This window comes from Nuphar pumila, chromosome 3, assembly GCF_984573655.1.
Source record: "Nuphar pumila chromosome 3, dmNupPumi1.hap1.1, whole genome shotgun sequence".
Classification (NCBI taxonomy): Eukaryota; Viridiplantae; Streptophyta; class Magnoliopsida; order Nymphaeales; family Nymphaeaceae; genus Nuphar; species Nuphar pumila.
The window spans coordinates 13,709,821-13,729,549 of NC_143251.1; the positions used below are offsets into that span (position 1 = coordinate 13,709,821).

Below are 19,729 nucleotides of genomic sequence, written 5' to 3' on the forward strand. Positions count from 1 at the left end.
GATTGCCAGATTTGTGGCATGCGAAAATCGACGGCTACGAATACACCAATTTTTCTCGACTAAGAAGCCATGTTCTTCGTTGAAAAGACATGACCTAGCGGTGATTCTAGTGGCGGATTTATCCCGTAAAGATTTATACCGGCAGTTCTTCGTTGGTCAGCAAGTTTATTCAGAATGCAGAGCTGGAATACTGCCATACCAGTCCCATTTCCTGCATCATTAAGATCTTGCCGCGTCCTATTTTCATATTCTTAGTATATTAGTACCATACTCTCTTTTTTTATATTTATATGTAAACTAGCAAAATATGTAAACTGATAAACACCGAAATTTTTATAGGTTTTTTATTTTTCTAAAATTTTACAGTCCGATGATCCATGTGCTTGGTTTTTATAAAAACATACTTTTAGATCATTCAATTAAGAAGTATAGGAAGGATCTTTTAAGGCTTGAAAATCAACGGCTCAAATTTTTTAGAAATATTTAAACATACAAAATCATATTTCTTGATCTGATTAGGATGATCCAATAATAAATTCCAAGCAAATAGACCATGCACAATGCATTTGCACGGTAAAATTTGTAAAAAGCCCTATGAATATCTTGGTTTATACTAGTTTACATATTTCAATTTTCTTATATATATATATTGATAAAAACTTACAAAATAAAATGTAAAAAATGGGTTCAAATAAAGCATTTAAAAAAAACAAAAAAAAACTAGAAACAGCCTATATTGCATATTTCTTTATGTAGTCTTATATATACTAAAATTTTCCAATATTTTTTGAAGAAATATAAAAACTTAAAAATTTGAAAATTATGACTAGTGCTTTCAAACAAGGGAATCCACAACTCCCTTGAGAACCGCTCCACTGAAATCCAGTATTAGTACATCCCTAAACTCCTTGCAAATCCCTCAAACACCGGCTCCCAAACAGTGCCTAATACTTTTGGTTCGGCGACTGAAAAGGAAACTAACATGATTTCTTTCAAGATTTCTGATGCCAAACAAGGTTGGTTGTCCTACTTTCACAATCAATAGGACCTGCCTCTCTAAAATATACATTGTTCCCCTGTTCTTAATTTCTTTTTTCTTCTGGGCAAGTAGGATTGGATATTACCCATTGAATATTTTAACATAATAAACATATCATTGTCAAAGTAGAGCGCAAGCTTAAGATGTGGAACACAACAATAACCAAGCTTAAAAATATTACCCATTGAATATTTTAACATAATAAGTATGAAATAATAATCGTTAATTTGAGAAAAATGACCTATTTGAAGCACCCACTCAAGTTTGCATGAAATGTAGAGCTGTCAGTGCACGTCTCCTTGTGGTGGGAGGTTGCAAGTTCAAAACCCAGTGGTACGTTGAATAATAACTGGTGGGGTATGCCTAATCCCAGCCTGCCTTTAAAAAAAAGGATTATATTAAGGTGCCCACGAGGGCTCCACTCGTCTGGCTAGGGAGAGGCCCTAACATTACCAAGTTGAAATGATGTCACCAATTCGAATCTATAGTACTCTTTCCTCGCCACATAGCTGAAGCTGGGTGTGTTCTTTAATAATGGGCGAGGATGGCTTGGAGTTTTAACTCGACACACATCGCAAACAAGGCAAGGGTTAATCGATTGTACTTTCGATGGATGGTAAATAAGTGTTTTTTCTCCAGCTATCTGAAAAAAAAAATTATATTAAGATAAATGAAATGCAACCATAATTGCAAGCCAGATATGAATATCTTGTCCAGGATCCCTTTGGATCTATTTGATTTCTTTTGTTTTCTAAATTAGATTTATATCAATATTTAGTGTTCGGTTTGGATTTCATATTACAGTTAGGTTTTGGATCTATATCTGTATTAGAATTAGGGGTTTTTGTATTTTTCTCTATAAATGCTTATTGTGGAGAGTTATTTTGGAGTGTTGGATAAATGAATTGTGTAGTTTTTTTCATTTATTTATTTTAGTTTCCTATAAATCATAGATTAGAATAGAATATATTGTAGTTTGGTAGATCGTAGCGCAATTTCTGCAAATCCAGCAACTGATTTGCATCAAATTGCCACCAGGTAGCATGCTCTTTTTCTTTTTATTTCCTGCTACTTTTCTCTAGGTATACAATAAGTCTTGTTTTTTTTCATATTTGAGGTTATATACTCTAAAGTTTCCTCATTTGATTTTATGAAGTTCCAATCAGGTGATGTGTTTCATTTGTTCTAGAGGGACTTTTAAATCATGTACTCGAAAGTAGGATAATCATATTATTTCGTGTTTAATAATAACAAGGAGATAGTGAACATGCAATATCCTCTGCAGAATGTAACAATAAAATATATTTTCGTTCAATTCGCCTGAAAAAAACAACTGGGGACTGTTGATTAGAGCTATGCATATCATTGCAGGTGTCAGTTTTCTGCAACATATGCTCCAAAACTTCAACATGGCACTGTCAGACAATTGATGTCCTTCAACTTGAAGGCCTTAAGCAGACCCACCTAGTCCGGTGTGTGGAGCCCTTTTGGGATGCTTGAATTTAACTTTATAATAAGGTTCATATGCATGAGCCACTGATGCCAGATATTGACCCTTCTTTTTTCTTTTTTTTAACAATCTTGGTTTGCATGAAATTGAATGTATGGGGCTAAAACAATATGAGAATCAATTCTGATCCAGGTAACTCTGCTTAACTCTCTGATACAAATCCAATCTGAATTTGTCTTTCTTTCTTGTATATGATGCTTTCCCAACACTTGGACTATCGATTAGAGGATGAAGACAATACTGTAGATTACATGGTATCGACTTCCAACTCCTTGGCAAGCAGTCCCGTTTATAAAGCCATGCAGAAAATAAAGGACCAGTCCAGTTAATTGAATCACGTCAATAGTTGCACCATGTACACTTCAATAATTGCACCATGTACACTTCAATAATTGCACCATGTACAACCTTTAGTTGTTTAGTCATTTAATCCATTTTTTTTTCACCATGACATTTGTTATGTGTGGAGTTGGATTCAGATCCAAACTTGCTCTCAAGTGTTAGATCTATCTGGGTTTGGTCCAACCTGTTGACACCTTATATTTACCCAACCCCAGGATAAGGCAGTAAGTGAATGTTGTAGAACCCTGAATTTTTTTGTGGGTATCTTGGCCAATGAATTTTCTCTCAAAAAGAACATATCATAGTCAATCAGCATGCATCATTCTCTGCGCTTAGGCATGGCCGCATGGCTTAGCTTGGCTAACTCTTTTAAGAATTTCTTTTTTCTTTTCTGTTTTCACTTTGAACAAGAAATTTATTTGCATAATTGTGAAGTGTTCTTTTCTGCTAGGCTTCTTATGCTTCACAAGGTAATTATATCAGTTCATCACTTCTGATCATAATTTCACAGATGACCCTGTTTCTATAAAACAGATTGTCCACCCTTTACTAAAAACATGTTTCTTTCTCTTGTTTTTTCAAGATTCATAATTTCAGTAACATGACTTTTCAAAAATATTTCAAATTTGAAAATAATAAATACATAATTTAATATCAACATATGAAAACGGGTCACTGTGATCAGTTTAACTCATGGAAATTATGGGGAGCGCTGTGTTTAATGCAGGTGTTTGTTTATATTAGGGATGGCAGTGGTCCGGGGGGAAACGGAGACCTGCCCCGCCTCGATCTATTTGGACCGGGGATGGAGGACATGAACCGGGGATAGAAGTTAAGATCAAAACTGTGCGGGATGGACTTACTTTTGCCCCCGCCCTGCCTTGCTCTGTCCCCGATCTCCATTAAGGAAACTACTATTATACCCTTATATATATAACATAGAACCCTTTCTCAAATCTCTCCTCCCTTCTTCCTCTCTTTCTTCAAGCAGCATGAGCTGCCATTTCTCTCATCTCCTTCCTCTAACTTTGGAAGGCGGCAGCAATGAAAGGACATGAGAAACGGGGCTCCACCCTGCCTCGTCCCGTTTGGACAGGGAATAGAGGACATGAAACGGAAAATGAACCGGAGATGAAGGTTTAAATCAAAACAGGTGCAGGGATGGAGGGCAAAATTTTGAAACGGGACAGGGATGGAGACCTTGTCCCCTGCCCGGGTCCACTGCCATCCCTAGTTTATATGTTGTAAAAAATTGTCTCAGTCTTGAGATATCAGTCTTCGCATAGACTGATTAGATTGGTTTTTTGGTTATGATAGAGATCTAGGAAAGAACTAGTAATTAAATCAGAAGCAACTTTCATTATTCTTTGAACCGTAGTTGGTCTAGTCTTTTATGAGTCTGTAGCCATGGAAAGGCCAAGTTGGGTTGATGATTAGATGCATTACCACAGACTCGTAACCATAACAGTTGCACTACTGGTCACAGACACAACCTTGGCATTTGACAAGAAGTTGAAAAATAATTTGAAGGAAAAATAAAAAAAGATGAACTGTAATGGAAAAAAAACTTGGCTGAAATATTTGTGAAAAACTTTATACCTAACCAAGCCCGCAATTTTCAATCAAGAAGTGAAGGAAACCACTTTCTTACGCCTTATTTTCTGCAGCAAGATCAAGTTGTTCAAGAATGCGCATTGCTCTAAACAACCAGATATGTTAAATTGTGAGAACACACAATGGGCAATTTTGCCGTATATAAAAAGAGGAGCTTTGAGGCGCTTTTAGAAAAGGATGTCCCTTCAAATTTAGAGATGGCAGGCAGTAAAGTGACATAATATCCAAAGATGCGATACTCATGTTTCCATTTAGAGACACCTTTCTCTTCATATACCAAAAAGAGTCATGTTTTCTGAAAAGAGATTTCAGGGCCCTACCTTTCAGTGAAACTATCACAGATTAGGACGATCGACCTCAGTTGGGGTAAGGTTAACAGTGAGTTATGTATAACGAAATTGCTAAAATGCTCCTATTGCATAATAAAAAAACTAAAAACAAACTTTTCAATCCAACCTTAAGGATCAATTCCTGAATGCACTAAACGATTATAATTAAAATTGATAGTGGATCCGTTTAGGACTCACTGGATTCAGATCCACAGGTCCATCAACCCATCTTGGATGGCGTGCTCAATGAGGAAGGAGCTCACGATTGGAGAGCCCAAGAGTGTTGAAGAGTTCAAAAACAAGACATCCAGTAGGAAGGAAATTCATGTTGTGATATGTTACCAAAGGTAACAAGAGACCTATCAGTTGAATTGGTGAATAGGTCTCTACTTTTCATATGTAAAATATAAATAAGCATCAAGGGAAACACCTACACACACGATTCTCAGTGTAATTGACCGTGTCTCATTCTTTTAAAAATCAATATATACAAACAAGATCTTGGCAACAAATTGGAAAGAAACAGAAAGAAAAGCTTGAGCTTATCAGAAAGAGAACTTGGCTAAATGGCAGGAAACACGCCGCAGCATTTGAAAGAAATGCAACAAAATTAAACCCAATGAATGCCCTTGATCTTCGCAGAATTACGTCTTAATCTTTGGCTACTAAAACTCACTAGGAGCTATATCCTCACTCATAGTATAGAGCAGAAGATGTCACCATATCAGGAACTATGATGAAATCTTACAGAGAAATTAAGTTGGCGAGATAAAAGAAAGTGAAAATCATCAAGAAACCAAGGCGCTACAGTTGAACGAGCAAAACAGAGGAGCCATTGCAGTCTTGGGATCGGTTCTGCGGCCGCAGCACCAACCCGAGCGATCACCGGCGGGAATTCTCGGTGGCCGGAACCGATGCATTACTTGCACCACCAGGAGCAGGAGCAGCCAAGTGCATCTTCTCCTTGGCCACATAATCATTCACCATGTCCAGCGAGTTGCTCACCATCATGTAAATAGGCTCGATGCGTTTCTTGACGGCCTTGAGGTGCCTCTTCACCTTCAACTCCGAGAAGCTCTCCATGCACGTATTGTGATCGGTCATGGCTGCACCAAGATACATCCGGATCTCTCTCGCACGCCAAGATTCCGACGACGAGGAGTTTGCGGGCGAGGAGGGATCGGAGGAGGAGCCGAGGTGGCTGAGGACGGAGCCGAGGTTGAAGACGGTGAGCTCCATCATGTCCACGCAGTCGCGGAGGGCGCCCCGTTGCCGCCTGCTCATGCGCGGTCTCCGCCGGGGGAGGCTGCTGTTGAACTCAACGAACGCCTCCTTGGCCAGGCGCAGCGCCCTGGTGACGGAGGCCTCCACGATCTCCTTCTGGGTGGTCGCCAGCCGGACCCTCGGGAGGTGGGAGAGGGAGGAGATGCAGAACTCAGGGTAGAGCGTGACGCTGCAAGACTCGTTCAGGAGGGTGCCGGCCGCGGAGATTTCGGTCTTCTTCGTCGTCGCAATGGCTGGGGAAAGTTGGTGGCGCTGTTGCTCTTCCCGGGTGGTGGTGGTGGAGTGGGTTGCCGTGAGGAAGAAAACGGCGAGGGCGAGCAACGAGAGGAGAGGGAGGGAGGAAAAGGAGATGACCATGGATGGGGAGAACTTGAGATTTCTCTTCGGGGTTATTGGTTTCTCGGGTTCGCTGTGATTGTAGGTGGGTTGCGGAGAAGGAGGGGGAGCAGCAGGACAAGTCTTGGTGATACTCGGTGAACCCATCTCACCTTCTTCTTCTTCTTCTTGATTTGCACAGTAGAAAGGACGAGGGAGAGCAGTTTGGTTGTATAGAAAAGAAAGATATGAGAGAGAGAGAGAGAGAGAGAGAGAGTATCCAATTTTTTGTGATTCAGTGAGCAGCGAAAGATGAGCTTCTGTTAATGGGCTTTGCTTGATTAAAAGATTTGCTTCGCCGTACCGTTTTCTGGTTCCGCTTCCGTTTCATGGTCATAACTGATCGACGGAAGATTCAATCTCCGCCGCGGATCTCATTTGAGACAGTGAGAGTGGGGCCTACTCTCATCTCCATCAAGTAGGGGTGGGCATCGGGCGGGCTGGCCTTGACCAGGCCCATTTAGAGCTTGGCACATCAGGTTTTGAGTGTGACTTGGCCGGATATGGCCGAGTTTTGATCTAATTCTTAACGAGCTCGGGTTTAAAAAGAAGCCCATAACCCGGCTCATTGCCCAAACTCATTGGCCTAATTGGCAAATGTTCAGTGGGTCAAAGTTAATTATCGTTGTGTTTCTCATATAATCAGTACAACTAATTAGGTAAATAGTAATAGACTATGCAACCAGCTAATAAAAAATTAATTAGGTCAGGTCGGCCCGACAGCTCGTGAGGCGACCCAGACCCAGTCCATGTATATAAAGAACCGGGTTTCGGCCTGGTAACTAACAGGTAGCAACTTAAAACCTTGATCCAAACCCAGCCTATGATGGGCCAGTCAGCTTGGCTGCCCGGCTCATTGTCCACCCCTACAATCAAGTGAGGTGCAGTGGGATCGAAGACCAGGAAGTTAGCTCAAATGAAGCTCAGACCAATCTTGCATAGAGGTCATAGACTTGGTTCACTCAGCCAACTCTAATCGATGGTCTCAACTAAGGCTAATTAACTTTGACTGCAATAAAAAAGTTAAAAGTTTCAAGTTTGGGCGAGTGAACCTCGTTGGGCATTGATAGGATTGAGGTTTGCACATATTTGGTGTTAGATGGTTAGCAGTTCGGTTTCAATCATCTCCTATGCCATCCCCAATCTTCGTACCCCTCTTAAATCTTACTATGCAAATTATTTTGATCAAATCTAACCCTATAGATGCATTCAAAATAGTCGACTTATTAACATTCACGCTTGAATCATATTTTAATATATATATATATATATATATATATATATATATATATATATATATATATATATATATATATATATATATATATATATATATATATATATCACAAAATTTTATATTTTGTCAACAAAATCTGACACACAAGGCAATTTAAATGTCAACGTTCACTAAATGAATGGTGTAGATCACATCTGTAGAGTCCGATTTGATCAAAACAACTTGCACCAATAAAATCTAGAGGGACATGAAGATAGAGACGACATAGGGGATGAGTTGAACCGATTTTGTTAGATGGTTAGGTTGCGCCATCATAACCAAGCAGTCACAGGTTCAAACCCCATGGGGGTTATCCCCAAGCTAGTGAAAAAAAATGCAAACTGAAAATAGCCAAAGTGAAACTTATTGTGTCAGTGAAAAACAACGTGGCTACGATTTTCCCCTTCTTGGCTAGGCCAGGGAAAAAACCCACATCACCAACTACACAGTGACAAGTCTTTGATTGGTAAAACCCTTAACGTCCACCAGAACATGCGAATTATATCACACTCCAATTAAAACAAACCACATAGTCAAGAAAACCAGGCTCAGGCTGCTGTTGATTCTTAGGCTTCAAGTTTTTTTTAGATAATCCAAGAAAAAATGTCCCAACACTGACCGCACATTGGCTGGCCTCTGGTTGGTAAAACCCTTGAGGTCCCCCTTGGCCACAGGAAAGTACACTCAACTTCCACCTTACAGCAAGGGACACCACCCTTGTGTTTTGTGACATCCCGTCAACTTAGTGACATTCACAAGTCGCCATTGCCCCTACCAGATGAGTGGAACCAGGCCTTTGCCGGTTTGTGCTTTTAAGTTCTCGAGTATGCATTATCAGAAGTCTTATTTAACCGTTTTCATCCTATTCTGGTGACAACTCACAAAAGTAGTTTAAACTTTAAACCCTAGATGGGAATGAAAAAAAAGAAGCATTGTAAAAAATGATTTGGATAGCCAACATCTCACATGAATGTCTAAAACAGACCAAATTGTAAATTTTCTGTTGAAATACAAGAGTTTCTGTAGACTAACTGCCTTTGCAGCTAAGGCTTGGAGATCCAATTTTAAGGCATCCAACGGAGTAGTTCAATATACATCATGAGACGATTATGGCACATCCAATTAAGATGTAATCCCATATTTATACGAATGTACACTATAGACATTTATTTGGTGCAACCATATATAGAGTACCAGGCCAAGCATATATGTACATTTGCTTGCAAACCAATCACATATTCAGAGTCTACCCTATGTACCACTTGGCCGTTTCAGTTCCATTATTTACAAACTATGTACAGACCATATCAAGCAGGATTGTCTTTATGTACAGAGAAGTTCCATGCACTAGCACCTTATGATCAGGCAGGCACTACGGAGCCAGACTACTTGGGACGAACATTGACCAGGTTGGGAAGTGCACTCAGCTGCAGTTTCTTGATCTCGTTCGCGCTTACTTTGCATGATTCCAGGGACAGAGATTGCAAGTTCGTCATCCGCTTCAGATGCTGCAGTCCAGCATTGGTGACCCGCGAGCTTGAAACATTTAGTGAAACCAAAGCTGTCAATCCTGTATCAAGCAGAAAATAGCTAGTAAGACTACACGTAATTCCATAGTTGGCAAAGTTTATATTCATATAGTTGAATGAGTTGAGAAAATGAAACTCTTGGCACAACTGCACAAATTTGCATTAACACAATTAATAATTTACACACTGGTAGAACGAGCCATGCAGGTACTAAGATACCTGAGATGGATTCGAGCGTCTTGTCCGTCAGGTTAAAATTCTGGGATAGGTTCAGCAATGTCAAACAAGTAAGCTCTTTGATATTCTTTGCCCCAGCATCGGTTATACCTCCTCCACACAATTCAAGGGATTGGAGGTTTTTGAAGTCTGCGTAGAGAAGACATTGCATAAAATATGACGGCATTTATTGACATTCAAGACATTTCTAAAAGGCTAGAAACTGTACTAACGAAGTACAAACCAAATATTAGCTTAAGTTTTACACCCAATGGGCAGTTACCGTCTCACAGCCATGTTTCTTACAGGCAATTCAAAGCAGCAGAGATGTGAGCTAAATAACAAAGACAATCCCTAGAGGTAGCAATAGAGATACCCACTGAAAGGCAAAGGGAACGTACATGGTATTGCTTTTGTGTATCAACCTCACCAAAATTTCGGGGATGAATGAGATAGCTGAATGGTTAGGTTGCACTAACATAACCAAAGGTTCTTGGGTTCGAATCCGTGGGGCCAACTTGACTATCAAAAGAAATAATCGCCCACAATTTCCCCCAGCAGATTCAAGAAACTTCAATAGTTTCTGAAGCACGTCTCAGACACCCTATCTGAATCAAATGTGCACCAAAAAGTTCCATGCTTGTATTTACTGCAAAATCCATTGACAAACAAGTGCAGTTTTACACTATCATACTTGGATAGCTACAATCCACTCGTATCTGAATCATCATCCACTCTGGACAAAAGACATGACACTTACATTTCCACCATATCGAAATTAATTATATGGACCCAACATCAGAAGTCTTACTTTAAAGAATGTTGGCAAATACCCTTGCCATCAGGCTTTGAAAAAATAAGATTGCCAAGAAGGTAAGAAAAATCAGAAAACAATGATGCAGATGCAGTAAGCAAAGAGGCAAACAAGATATGAAGTACTTGGAAGTGCACTTCTCAAACTACAATTCAAAATGGGAAGATCTGAGAAGTGCAAAATAAAAATGATGGAAGTGCATCTGAAGTGCACTTCCCAAACAACGTTAGTGCTTGCTTTAAGTAACCCGGGCTGCATGATATTTTATGCTGTATCCCATTTAGTAGAAAGGAAGAAGAATTCCACTTCAATAAGTAAAAAACTAAAGGAAAGAGATGGAAGTGAACACTTCAAAGGTCCATGAATTTCAAACGCCAAAGCCTCCATGTGGATCCATAATAATGCACAGCCTTGATGTTTCTTCCCTTGCCGTAAGCTGATACCAACCAGGCCTCGGGAACCAGTGCCATGTAGATCTCTTCTGCATTTGGTCTCTCAAACAGGTCCAACAATTACCAATTTTCACATTTCAAATCATGACATATTTCATGTTTACAGTTTGAATATGCTACCTTTCGTTATACGGGTTTCAAACTCAAGTTCAACACCCTTAACAAGCAAAAAGATGTAATAACATATTTTACATGGATGGAATGAAAGACTTCCAACCATAACTAACAAATATGGCCAAACCCATGTACGAATGTAAAACAAAGATTATATACCTCTATAGACATACATGTATGAGCACACGTGCGTGCATGTGATGAAAAAATGTTACTTCCAATGGATATAAGCATGCAAAGTCTATTGACAGACGCAGGTATTTTTCATTCAAGCACACAATTCATGCATTTGTATAGCAGCTAGCTTCTCATGATAGGGCACATGATCAAAATAGAAACAAAAATATTTCTAAAACAAAGAATTTTCACCAACATCGAAGCAAGTTTGTTCCAAAGTCTGTGATGCGAGCACCAAAAAGATCCAGATGTGTCAACCCTGTAAGACCTGCATCAGAAAATACAGTGAAAATAGTTTCCATAATTTTGCATGTTTGTGCAACATCCATCATGAAACCAGAAGTTTTTACTGCATTTATGTATGTTTTCCACTTTGAAAAGGAAATAGCATGCAATGCAAGTTATTGACAAGTGGCAGATACCCGCTAGCCCATATAGTCAGCCGAAACCAGAACACAAAAGGGTTCATAAGTTGACATTTATAAGGCAAAGCACGCAAGTTTATAGAAAAAGTTGACATTATAGAAGCTTAACTGTGAAACTTTTCCATAAAGATTGTATTCATATGGGTTTACAAAACAAAGATCCTTCAAAAGCATATCATGGAGATATTATAGGACATAAAATTTTTGTAAATAGAACAAGAGAAGAGAGCTGATGCATGAGGAAAAGAAAAAAAACAAATATAATATAATGAACTGCAGGTCTCTGATAGAAAGAGGATCATTACAGAATCATAACATGCTTCTTCAGCATACAATGACTTTTTCCAAACCTAATGACCATATTGTAATCATAGTCACAAATAGCGGTATCGGTTATATCTCGGCGAGGCTATTTCTCTTGATACTATAGGTTTGATGACAAATCTCAAAAAAAAAACTCGGGGATTAAAAAAATAAAAATATATAAAAATATATAAAAATAACGAAAATAAGTAATAAAATATTATGTTTATATAATAGAATACATATATAATAAAATAAATAAATGAAAAATGCAAAATAAAGAAGAAAAACACATTTAAGATGTAGAAAATAAATAAAAACAGTAACAATAATTAATAATATCGCAATATTATCAAGAGAATATCATGATATTCTCGTGATATTATCAAATTGGCAATATTTTCAAAATATCATGATATTTTACCTATAATATCATTTGCTGAAAATACAGCAATAATATCACGATATTTTGAAAATATCGCTGATATCTGTGACTATCACACATACATGATGGAGGCAAAAAAGTGCATGTCAAACATATGTGTGAGAGAGAGAGAGAGAGAGGATGCAACTTTAGAACATACATGCAATTTGTGGAACTTTACACATGTAACAAGAAGCATGAACAAAGGAATCCAGATACATGTCTTACTTGTAAGTGATGCAAGCCCTGTATCGGTTATCTGTCGAGTATCCAGATTGAGTGATTTAAGTGATGTCAATCCAGAGAGCCTTCTCATACCACTATCAGTGATTAGAGTAAATGAAAGATTTACACTCTCTAGTTTACACAAACCTGCAACTCAGAAGGCCAAGGAAAACACTAATCAATTGCACTAATGTACTTCAAATAAGCTGTTCACAATTAATAGGTAAAGACATTCTAATGGCAATTTTTGAAAAATGCTTTGACACATCACATACCACACCAACTTACCATGCTTTCATATATTTGATCATATCTAATTTCATGGAGCCAATAACAACAGCAGAAAAGAAAAAACAAGGAGTGTGCCTAAACAAAAACTCCAGGTGAGAACATTGTAATGACACTTTTCATAAAAGGACCAACCCATTTGACATACCACAACTACCTGTGCTTGATTTCTTATATTGATCATCGCAAATTTTCTAATTTTTTTTTACAATAGCAAGACAAAAACAAAAAACTAACTAGAGAAGACCTAACCAAAAGTTCTAGGGGAATTTAGCTACCATGCATCTAAAACTTTATTAGTCCAATAACAAATTTAAGAATGTTTTAGAGCATATCAAGGAGATAAGATGTCTCTGTATCCAAATACAAAAGAAAGGCAGGAAACGATTATTGGTGGAAGGAAGCCTTATCCCAAGATTGCAAAAACTGAATTACGAGACTTCAATCCATGCAAGTTTATGGAGTAACATGTCTCCTTATATGTTTACATGTATTAAGGAGTAACCATGCCTCTCCTTCAGAGAAATAGTGGTTCATTTCTATTATGTCTCCAACCAATAACTGTTAAAATAATATGTATACGAATACCAGACAAGGGTATTTTTGTCTTTGTGTATTTAGAACAGTCCACTAGGGACTGAAATGTAATTTTTTTTTCTGTTTTTTATCCTTTTTTTGCTGTCATATTATGACTGTTGGGAGACAGTCCAACTAGTTGTTGGACATCCCCCCAACGGTATGACCGTTGGATGGCAGTCCAACGGCTGTTGGACTGCCTCCTATTCCTTGTGTGAAGCTCTATAAATAGAGCCTCACTCCACTCTTGTATGGAATGCTTTTGAGAAGCATTTTAGTGATATTTATAAAGCTCTCCTTATTCCAATAGGCTTTTATGTCTTTTTGCTATTTTGTATTTCATCTCTTATGAGATTGTAATCGGTCCATTAGAGACCACGATTCGTGCGTTTGTATAAGCCTTTTTTGGCATTCTATTTGTGCATCCTTGATTCATTTCAATAACAAGCCAATAACACCATACAGCTATGTCACACGGACTCGGCTAGGGAGGTGCCGCACCCGAGTCGACACGCCCCGACACGGGTGCGGCTTCAGACATGGCTCGGACTCGGTCAACGCCGAGTCGGACTCAGTCAATGAGTCGAGGCCAAGTCCATCCTTGTTTTGAACTCGGTCAACGTTGACCGAGTCCAAAAATATTCATTTATAGGGTGAAAAAACTAAAAAAAATGAATTTTTTATATAAAAAAAAGCTATGTCACAGTGCACAGTGATTGTGATGTGCACAGTCACAAACTGTGACTGTGTCTTTGCACTTTTTTTTTTAAATATATATATAGCCGAGTCCCCGTGTCCAAAAATTTTAAAATCGCGCCACACCCGTGTCGCACCCGCACCCGCACCCATGTGACATAGCCATACAGATATCATACATAACTCCCTAAATATATATCCCCTATTCATCTATTCACGGTAAAGTTCACTACATTTTAACATTCTTGAACGAATCTTCTTCTCCTTTGGCCATGCCATAGTAAAGAGCTAAAGAAGGGACAATGAGTGAATTCAACTGTGGAAGCAAACAAAGCAACAACCCACAAGATAGCATCCTTGTTGCAGGTTGACAAGAGCATGCGTATAAGAAAGGAAATAAAAACTCCAGGTGTCGGTTCCTTCCTATGAATGGCCTTCTTGGATAAATGAGGTGCGAACGTCTCCCCAAAACTAACAAGACTAGAGTGAATAAGGGGCTCCACCTAGTCCCCTTCCAAAATAAGTCTTAACATCTGATAAGATTGTGCCTTGTTGAAATTCGGTGGATTGCCTGGAGGTTTGCTTTTGCTCCAACACATAAACCTTCATGCTCTCAAAGAAGAGAGAAAATTGCTGCCCACCTTTCAAGTTTCCCATTGATGGAGATGCTCTCCACGGCGAAGGAGATCCAAACAGCCGTATTTTATCTTAAGAATCCTCGCTAACAATTCATCACTATCTCATGATATGCACCACCATTCTTGATTAACATAGCATAATTAATCAATTCAACTATCGTGTTCCATCTTAAAAGAACACTATTTAGCCATGAACAGCATATTCCCTGACAAACTAAAATCTCAACAACTGTCAAAAAAGAAACATGTATGATCACGGAATCTGCACTCCATATCCATCAACCAGAAGTACCAACAAAAAACCCTACACGCAATTTTGCAATATCTTTCATTCTGAAATATAAACATAGTGACCAGGAAACACCAAGATACCAAACTAATGCAAAGCAAAGTTGAAGAGAGAAGGAAAACCAGAGAGATGACGAAGCCCATTGCTTCCAACATCAGTGTCAGACAGCTCCAAGCAATGCAATTTTGACATTCCTGCTTTGCCAAAACAAAATCAGATAGCCACACACACACACACAAGCGCACACAGACACACGGTTTTACAATAAAAACCTTCCAAATAAGCCATCCCCTCATCTCCAATTTTACATGAATCTAGGTTCAAGCTCTCCAAATTTGTTAAACCTGTACCAGCAATTATTCAAAATGAAACAGGTTAGCCAAATAATGAACGCAATCATTCAAATGCAATAAACAATTGAGCATCAAATGGAACAAATTAAAAACATCTTCAATCAGCTGAACAACATGCACACATATATAAACAATGCAGCATAAGTACAACACAAAGTTTCTCAGATCAAATGTGATAGCCAGACCAGTACAGTTTCATTATCTGAACCAGGAGGTCATAGGTTCAAAAGTCAAAACCTACCAACACTTATACCCAGCGTGTCTATCAAAAATTAAAAAATGAGCAAGTTCTCAAAAGTATCAAATTCCACGGAAAATGAAGTAGCAAAATAAAAAGACCATCGAAAATGCTGCTTTACAAAAAACATTGATATAACTAAAGCTTGCATATGAATTTTGGAAAAACTTTCAAGAAACCACAAGTAATTAGCAAATTAAATGCAAGGTTCAAACATGCCAGCTCCAACCAAACACATCCTCCAATGATAGACATAATCGCAATGGTAGAAAAAGTTATACAACATCAATAGTCAGCAGATTAAAGACCAAATAAAAAATTGATTGGAACTAGTTACATAACAGATTAAAGAGCAAACAAAAAGATTAATTAGAACAAAGTTTACCTTTTAGATTTTTGAAACCTGCATCCGTGATATTATTAAAGCCTATATTCAACACTTTCAGATTCACAAGTCCTGCACCACAGAAGAATGTCACCTCCAACGATAAAACATAATATACTGATTTTGTTTGTTTTTTTAAAACCAAATATTTACTTAAGGAAATGACAGATCTTATTGCATCATACAGTCCATTAATTGGGAGCACAGAGTATCTAACTAAATAGCATAGGGAAAAGGAACAAAGTTATCTTAGCAACTTTGTCATGAATCATCACATATTGCCTACACAATAGCGCAAACTTTATTCATTAAGGTATCAAATAGGTAGGGCTGTCAATGAATTGAATTTTATCCAATATCCAACCCAATTTGAATCCGTTTAGTTGCATTTGGTAAGCCAAAACCATATCCGATTATAATCAGAGGCGGATATGGTTTTGATTTTTTGCTACCGAATCTGAATCCATTTACATGAGAAAAAAGCGGATCTGGTACGAGGCTATGAGCTTTACACCATCCAAAATCAAATCCGTTTAGCCAACATCCGATTAGTCGAATGTGGTATTGACACCCGATCTGAATCCGAACCGTTTACATCCCTACAAATAGGTAAGATCAAAAGACAGTAATTGACATGCAGGAAGCAAAAATTGGGCACTTTGGGAAAACAGAAAAAAGCACATAATTCATACTATGCAACAAAAACAAGAAACATTTAAAAGCTGCATTGAACTGATATAGCATGGTAGTTTTAAAATAGCAGTTCTGCCAAGTGTGCAGCTTCCTATTTAGGAACTAATATTCATGATTGTGGACCATGCATCAATGGCAGAGCATTGGTAGATGTAGTTAGGTTTTTCATTTGTGACTGAGTTCTCGTTTTCTAAGTTTCCATTACCATTTCAATCAACTTTATGCACTCAAGCACCATCTGTACAATATGCACTCATGCATACAAGTGGCAGCATCCAGGCAAATGCTACGTGTATAAGACCATACCTAGGCATCTGCAGCATCTATTCAAAATGTTTCAATCTATAGGTATCCATATTTAGGCAACTGTTAACAACTCCTTCCAACCAAAAACTTCTCTTCCTGAGAAATTAGAAGCTTCATAATCCACAAGAACTGACAACATACAAAAGGCAATGAAAATAGATATCTTATTCAGTGTGCCTCACCTGCAAACTTATCACAACCAGCATCAGATACATTGCATCTTTGAACATTCAAATTTGATAGCTTGGCAAGTCCTATACATCAGCAAACACCAAAAGCAATACCGTATTACTTTTTGTCACAAATATTCACAAGAACACAAGATTGTTAGTGACTAAAAAGAAGTCAATCCTAACAAGAAAAAGAACAAAACAAAAGTTAATGCTATCAACTTTTCAGCGGCAATAGCAATAATACCAGGAAAATAGTGTATATAAAACAGGAATTGTATAAACCAAAAACATTGTTCAGATATCCACAAAGAAAAATAGAATTGGTCAAATTATTTTTTGGTCCTTCCCAAATGAATTTTTTTGCATCACTGCCAACCAGATGCCATGATCACACAGGAAATATTTACAACAAAAGAAGCTGATTACAATATTTTTTTGGTTGTTTCTTGCAACACGAAAGTCTTTAAATACTCATGATCACAATCCTACACAAACAATATAGCACCTAAAGGATTCATCCAATGAACAGTTGAACAGGGGCACACAATTAATTTTCTAGAAGAAGATTTTTAGCCAAACTCTAACAAAGCAGGTGATCGTATTCCAGCAAGTCTTGTACAGATATATAAGAGAGGAACCAGCATTAGGCTCTCTTTCCTCTCAACATTTACCTTTACAACAGAAGCAGCGTAAGAACACCTAGAACATGATTTATGAAAGCAAGTTCAATAAAACCCCTATAAGGAACCAGCATTAGGCTCCCATTTTTCAACATTTTCCTTTACAACAGAAGAAGCTTAACAACACCAAAAGCATGTTTCCTCAAAGAAAGTTTAATAGAATCCTTGATTCTTCCATTCAAAAATTAAAAAAGAAACACTATTTTGCATTGTGTTATCCAGAATATATGAAAAGAGAAGAGTAAAACCTGAAATTGCCTCCAAGCATGCTGCAGTTATTGGACATCCTTCCATGTTTAACAATGAAAGCTTATGCATACCTGTCATTAGGATACACTGTTACCAATTTAATAACATAGCAAAAGAAAACGTGCACATAAAATACAAGTAGAAGTCCCAGTTGAAAATTTGAACCATAAATAATAACAGTTACAATTAATTTACTCGAATGAAAGACAAGTTAATCAGAATTCCACGATATGAGAGTATAAACATTCCAATTGACCCGGCCTACAGGGGTCCAAGCTCATGTTTTTAACAAAATACTTTAGCCAGCTTAGTGGATTTTATTGACTTGGAATGAGTAAATTGTTCAGTATTATTCTTCTGCCAAAGCAAACTGATAGTTAGCAGCTTCACCCTGATTGCATATTGAAGTTATATCAACTTGGCACTAGACTCAAAGAAAAACTAAAAAGAAAACCATATAAAATTTTAAAAAAGACAAACAACAACTTAAGACAGAATCCATGTAGAATTAATGAATTTTACCAAAAGATTTTTCACAGAAATGGAAAAGATAAAAGCAAAATGCAAGAGCAAAGTTAAGGCATTAAAACCATAGTCACAAATATCGGTATCGGCTATATCTCGGCGAGGCTATTTCTCATGATATTATCGGTTTAGAAATAAATCTCAGGAAAATATCGGGAAAATCTCGGGACTTAAAAAATAAAAAATAACAAAAATAAGTAAGAATATTTCATGTTTAGACAAAAAAGCACATAAATAATAAAAGAAATAAGTAAAATATGTAAAAGAAAGAAGAAAAACATATTTAAAATGTAAAAAATAAATAAGTAAAACTAATTGATAATATCACGAAAATATCACAATATATATAAATTTATGATATTTTGAAATTATCACAATATTTTACCTTTAATATCTTTTCCATCATATCGCGATATTTTCAAAATATCGCCAATATCTGTGACTATGATTAGAACAGATCAAGATCCTTCAAAAAACATAATCAACCTTACATTTGAAGGGAAGGGAAAAAGACCGAAATGTAACTACATTACTTCTTTGCTTTCATATTTGATATACAACAGATAAACACGTTGTAAAAATACCTTCTAAGATGTGCACTATAAGCACCAACACCGTAAAAGAATGTGTTCAAACACACACCAAGAACACTTGAACAAAAGTACCAAAAAGGTACAAAGGAGACACCCACAAATGCATAAGTTGAATCCAATAAGAGAGGGTGAGCACTAAAGGCTCTCACAAGAATACATCTTAAAGGGGGGGGAGCCCCCTATTTATAATACAAAAGGAGACCAAGTGGGAGGGGCTCTTACTAGACGTTGGAGCCCCTCCAACGACTAGAATTCTAGCCGTTGGAGGGGGTCCAAGGTCTACCCCCTCCCACTTTGACTTAGTCAAAGCAATAAAAAAATAAGAAATGAAAAAGAAAGAAATAGAAAAAGAAAAATAATAAAAATTACATGCATGTTCACAATTGTGAAGATGCATAAAAAGGAGAATGCGGAAATGACTGAAATGCCCCTAGGGCTTACAAAATAGAATATATATATATATATATATATATATATACCTATATAAAAGAGTGACACATTTTAACATCCCTCCTCAAACTTAAGGCGCGATGACCGAAAGTTTGCCAAGAAGAAAATGAAATCTGGGGGAACATAATGCCTTTGTGAAGAAGTCTGCT

The 19,729-nt window shown here is 37.5% G+C and overlaps 1 protein-coding gene across 1 annotated transcript in view; it reads right to left on the bottom strand.

Annotated features, from left to right (window-relative positions):
• Nucleotides 1-8,879: 8,879 nt before the first annotated feature.
• The window catches only part of LOC149842045 (uncharacterized), a 28,549-nt gene continuing 17,699 nt past the window's right edge, over nucleotides 8,880-19,729 (bottom strand). The window contains exons 8-16 of the mRNA XM_089998858.1: nucleotides 18,012-18,083; nucleotides 17,093-17,164; nucleotides 15,912-15,983; nucleotides 15,208-15,279; nucleotides 15,058-15,129; nucleotides 12,452-12,595; nucleotides 11,268-11,339; nucleotides 9,518-9,664; nucleotides 8,880-9,339 (exon numbers count right to left, since the gene is read on the bottom strand). Coding sequence (XP_089854984.1) covers nucleotides 9,155-9,339; nucleotides 9,518-9,664; nucleotides 11,268-11,339; nucleotides 12,452-12,595; nucleotides 15,058-15,129; nucleotides 15,208-15,279; nucleotides 15,912-15,983; nucleotides 17,093-17,164; nucleotides 18,012-18,083 — 908 coding nt within the window. The 3' untranslated portion in view covers nucleotides 8,880-9,154. The remainder of the gene's footprint in view (nucleotides 9,340-9,517; nucleotides 9,665-11,267; nucleotides 11,340-12,451; nucleotides 12,596-15,057; nucleotides 15,130-15,207; nucleotides 15,280-15,911; nucleotides 15,984-17,092; nucleotides 17,165-18,011; nucleotides 18,084-19,729) is intronic.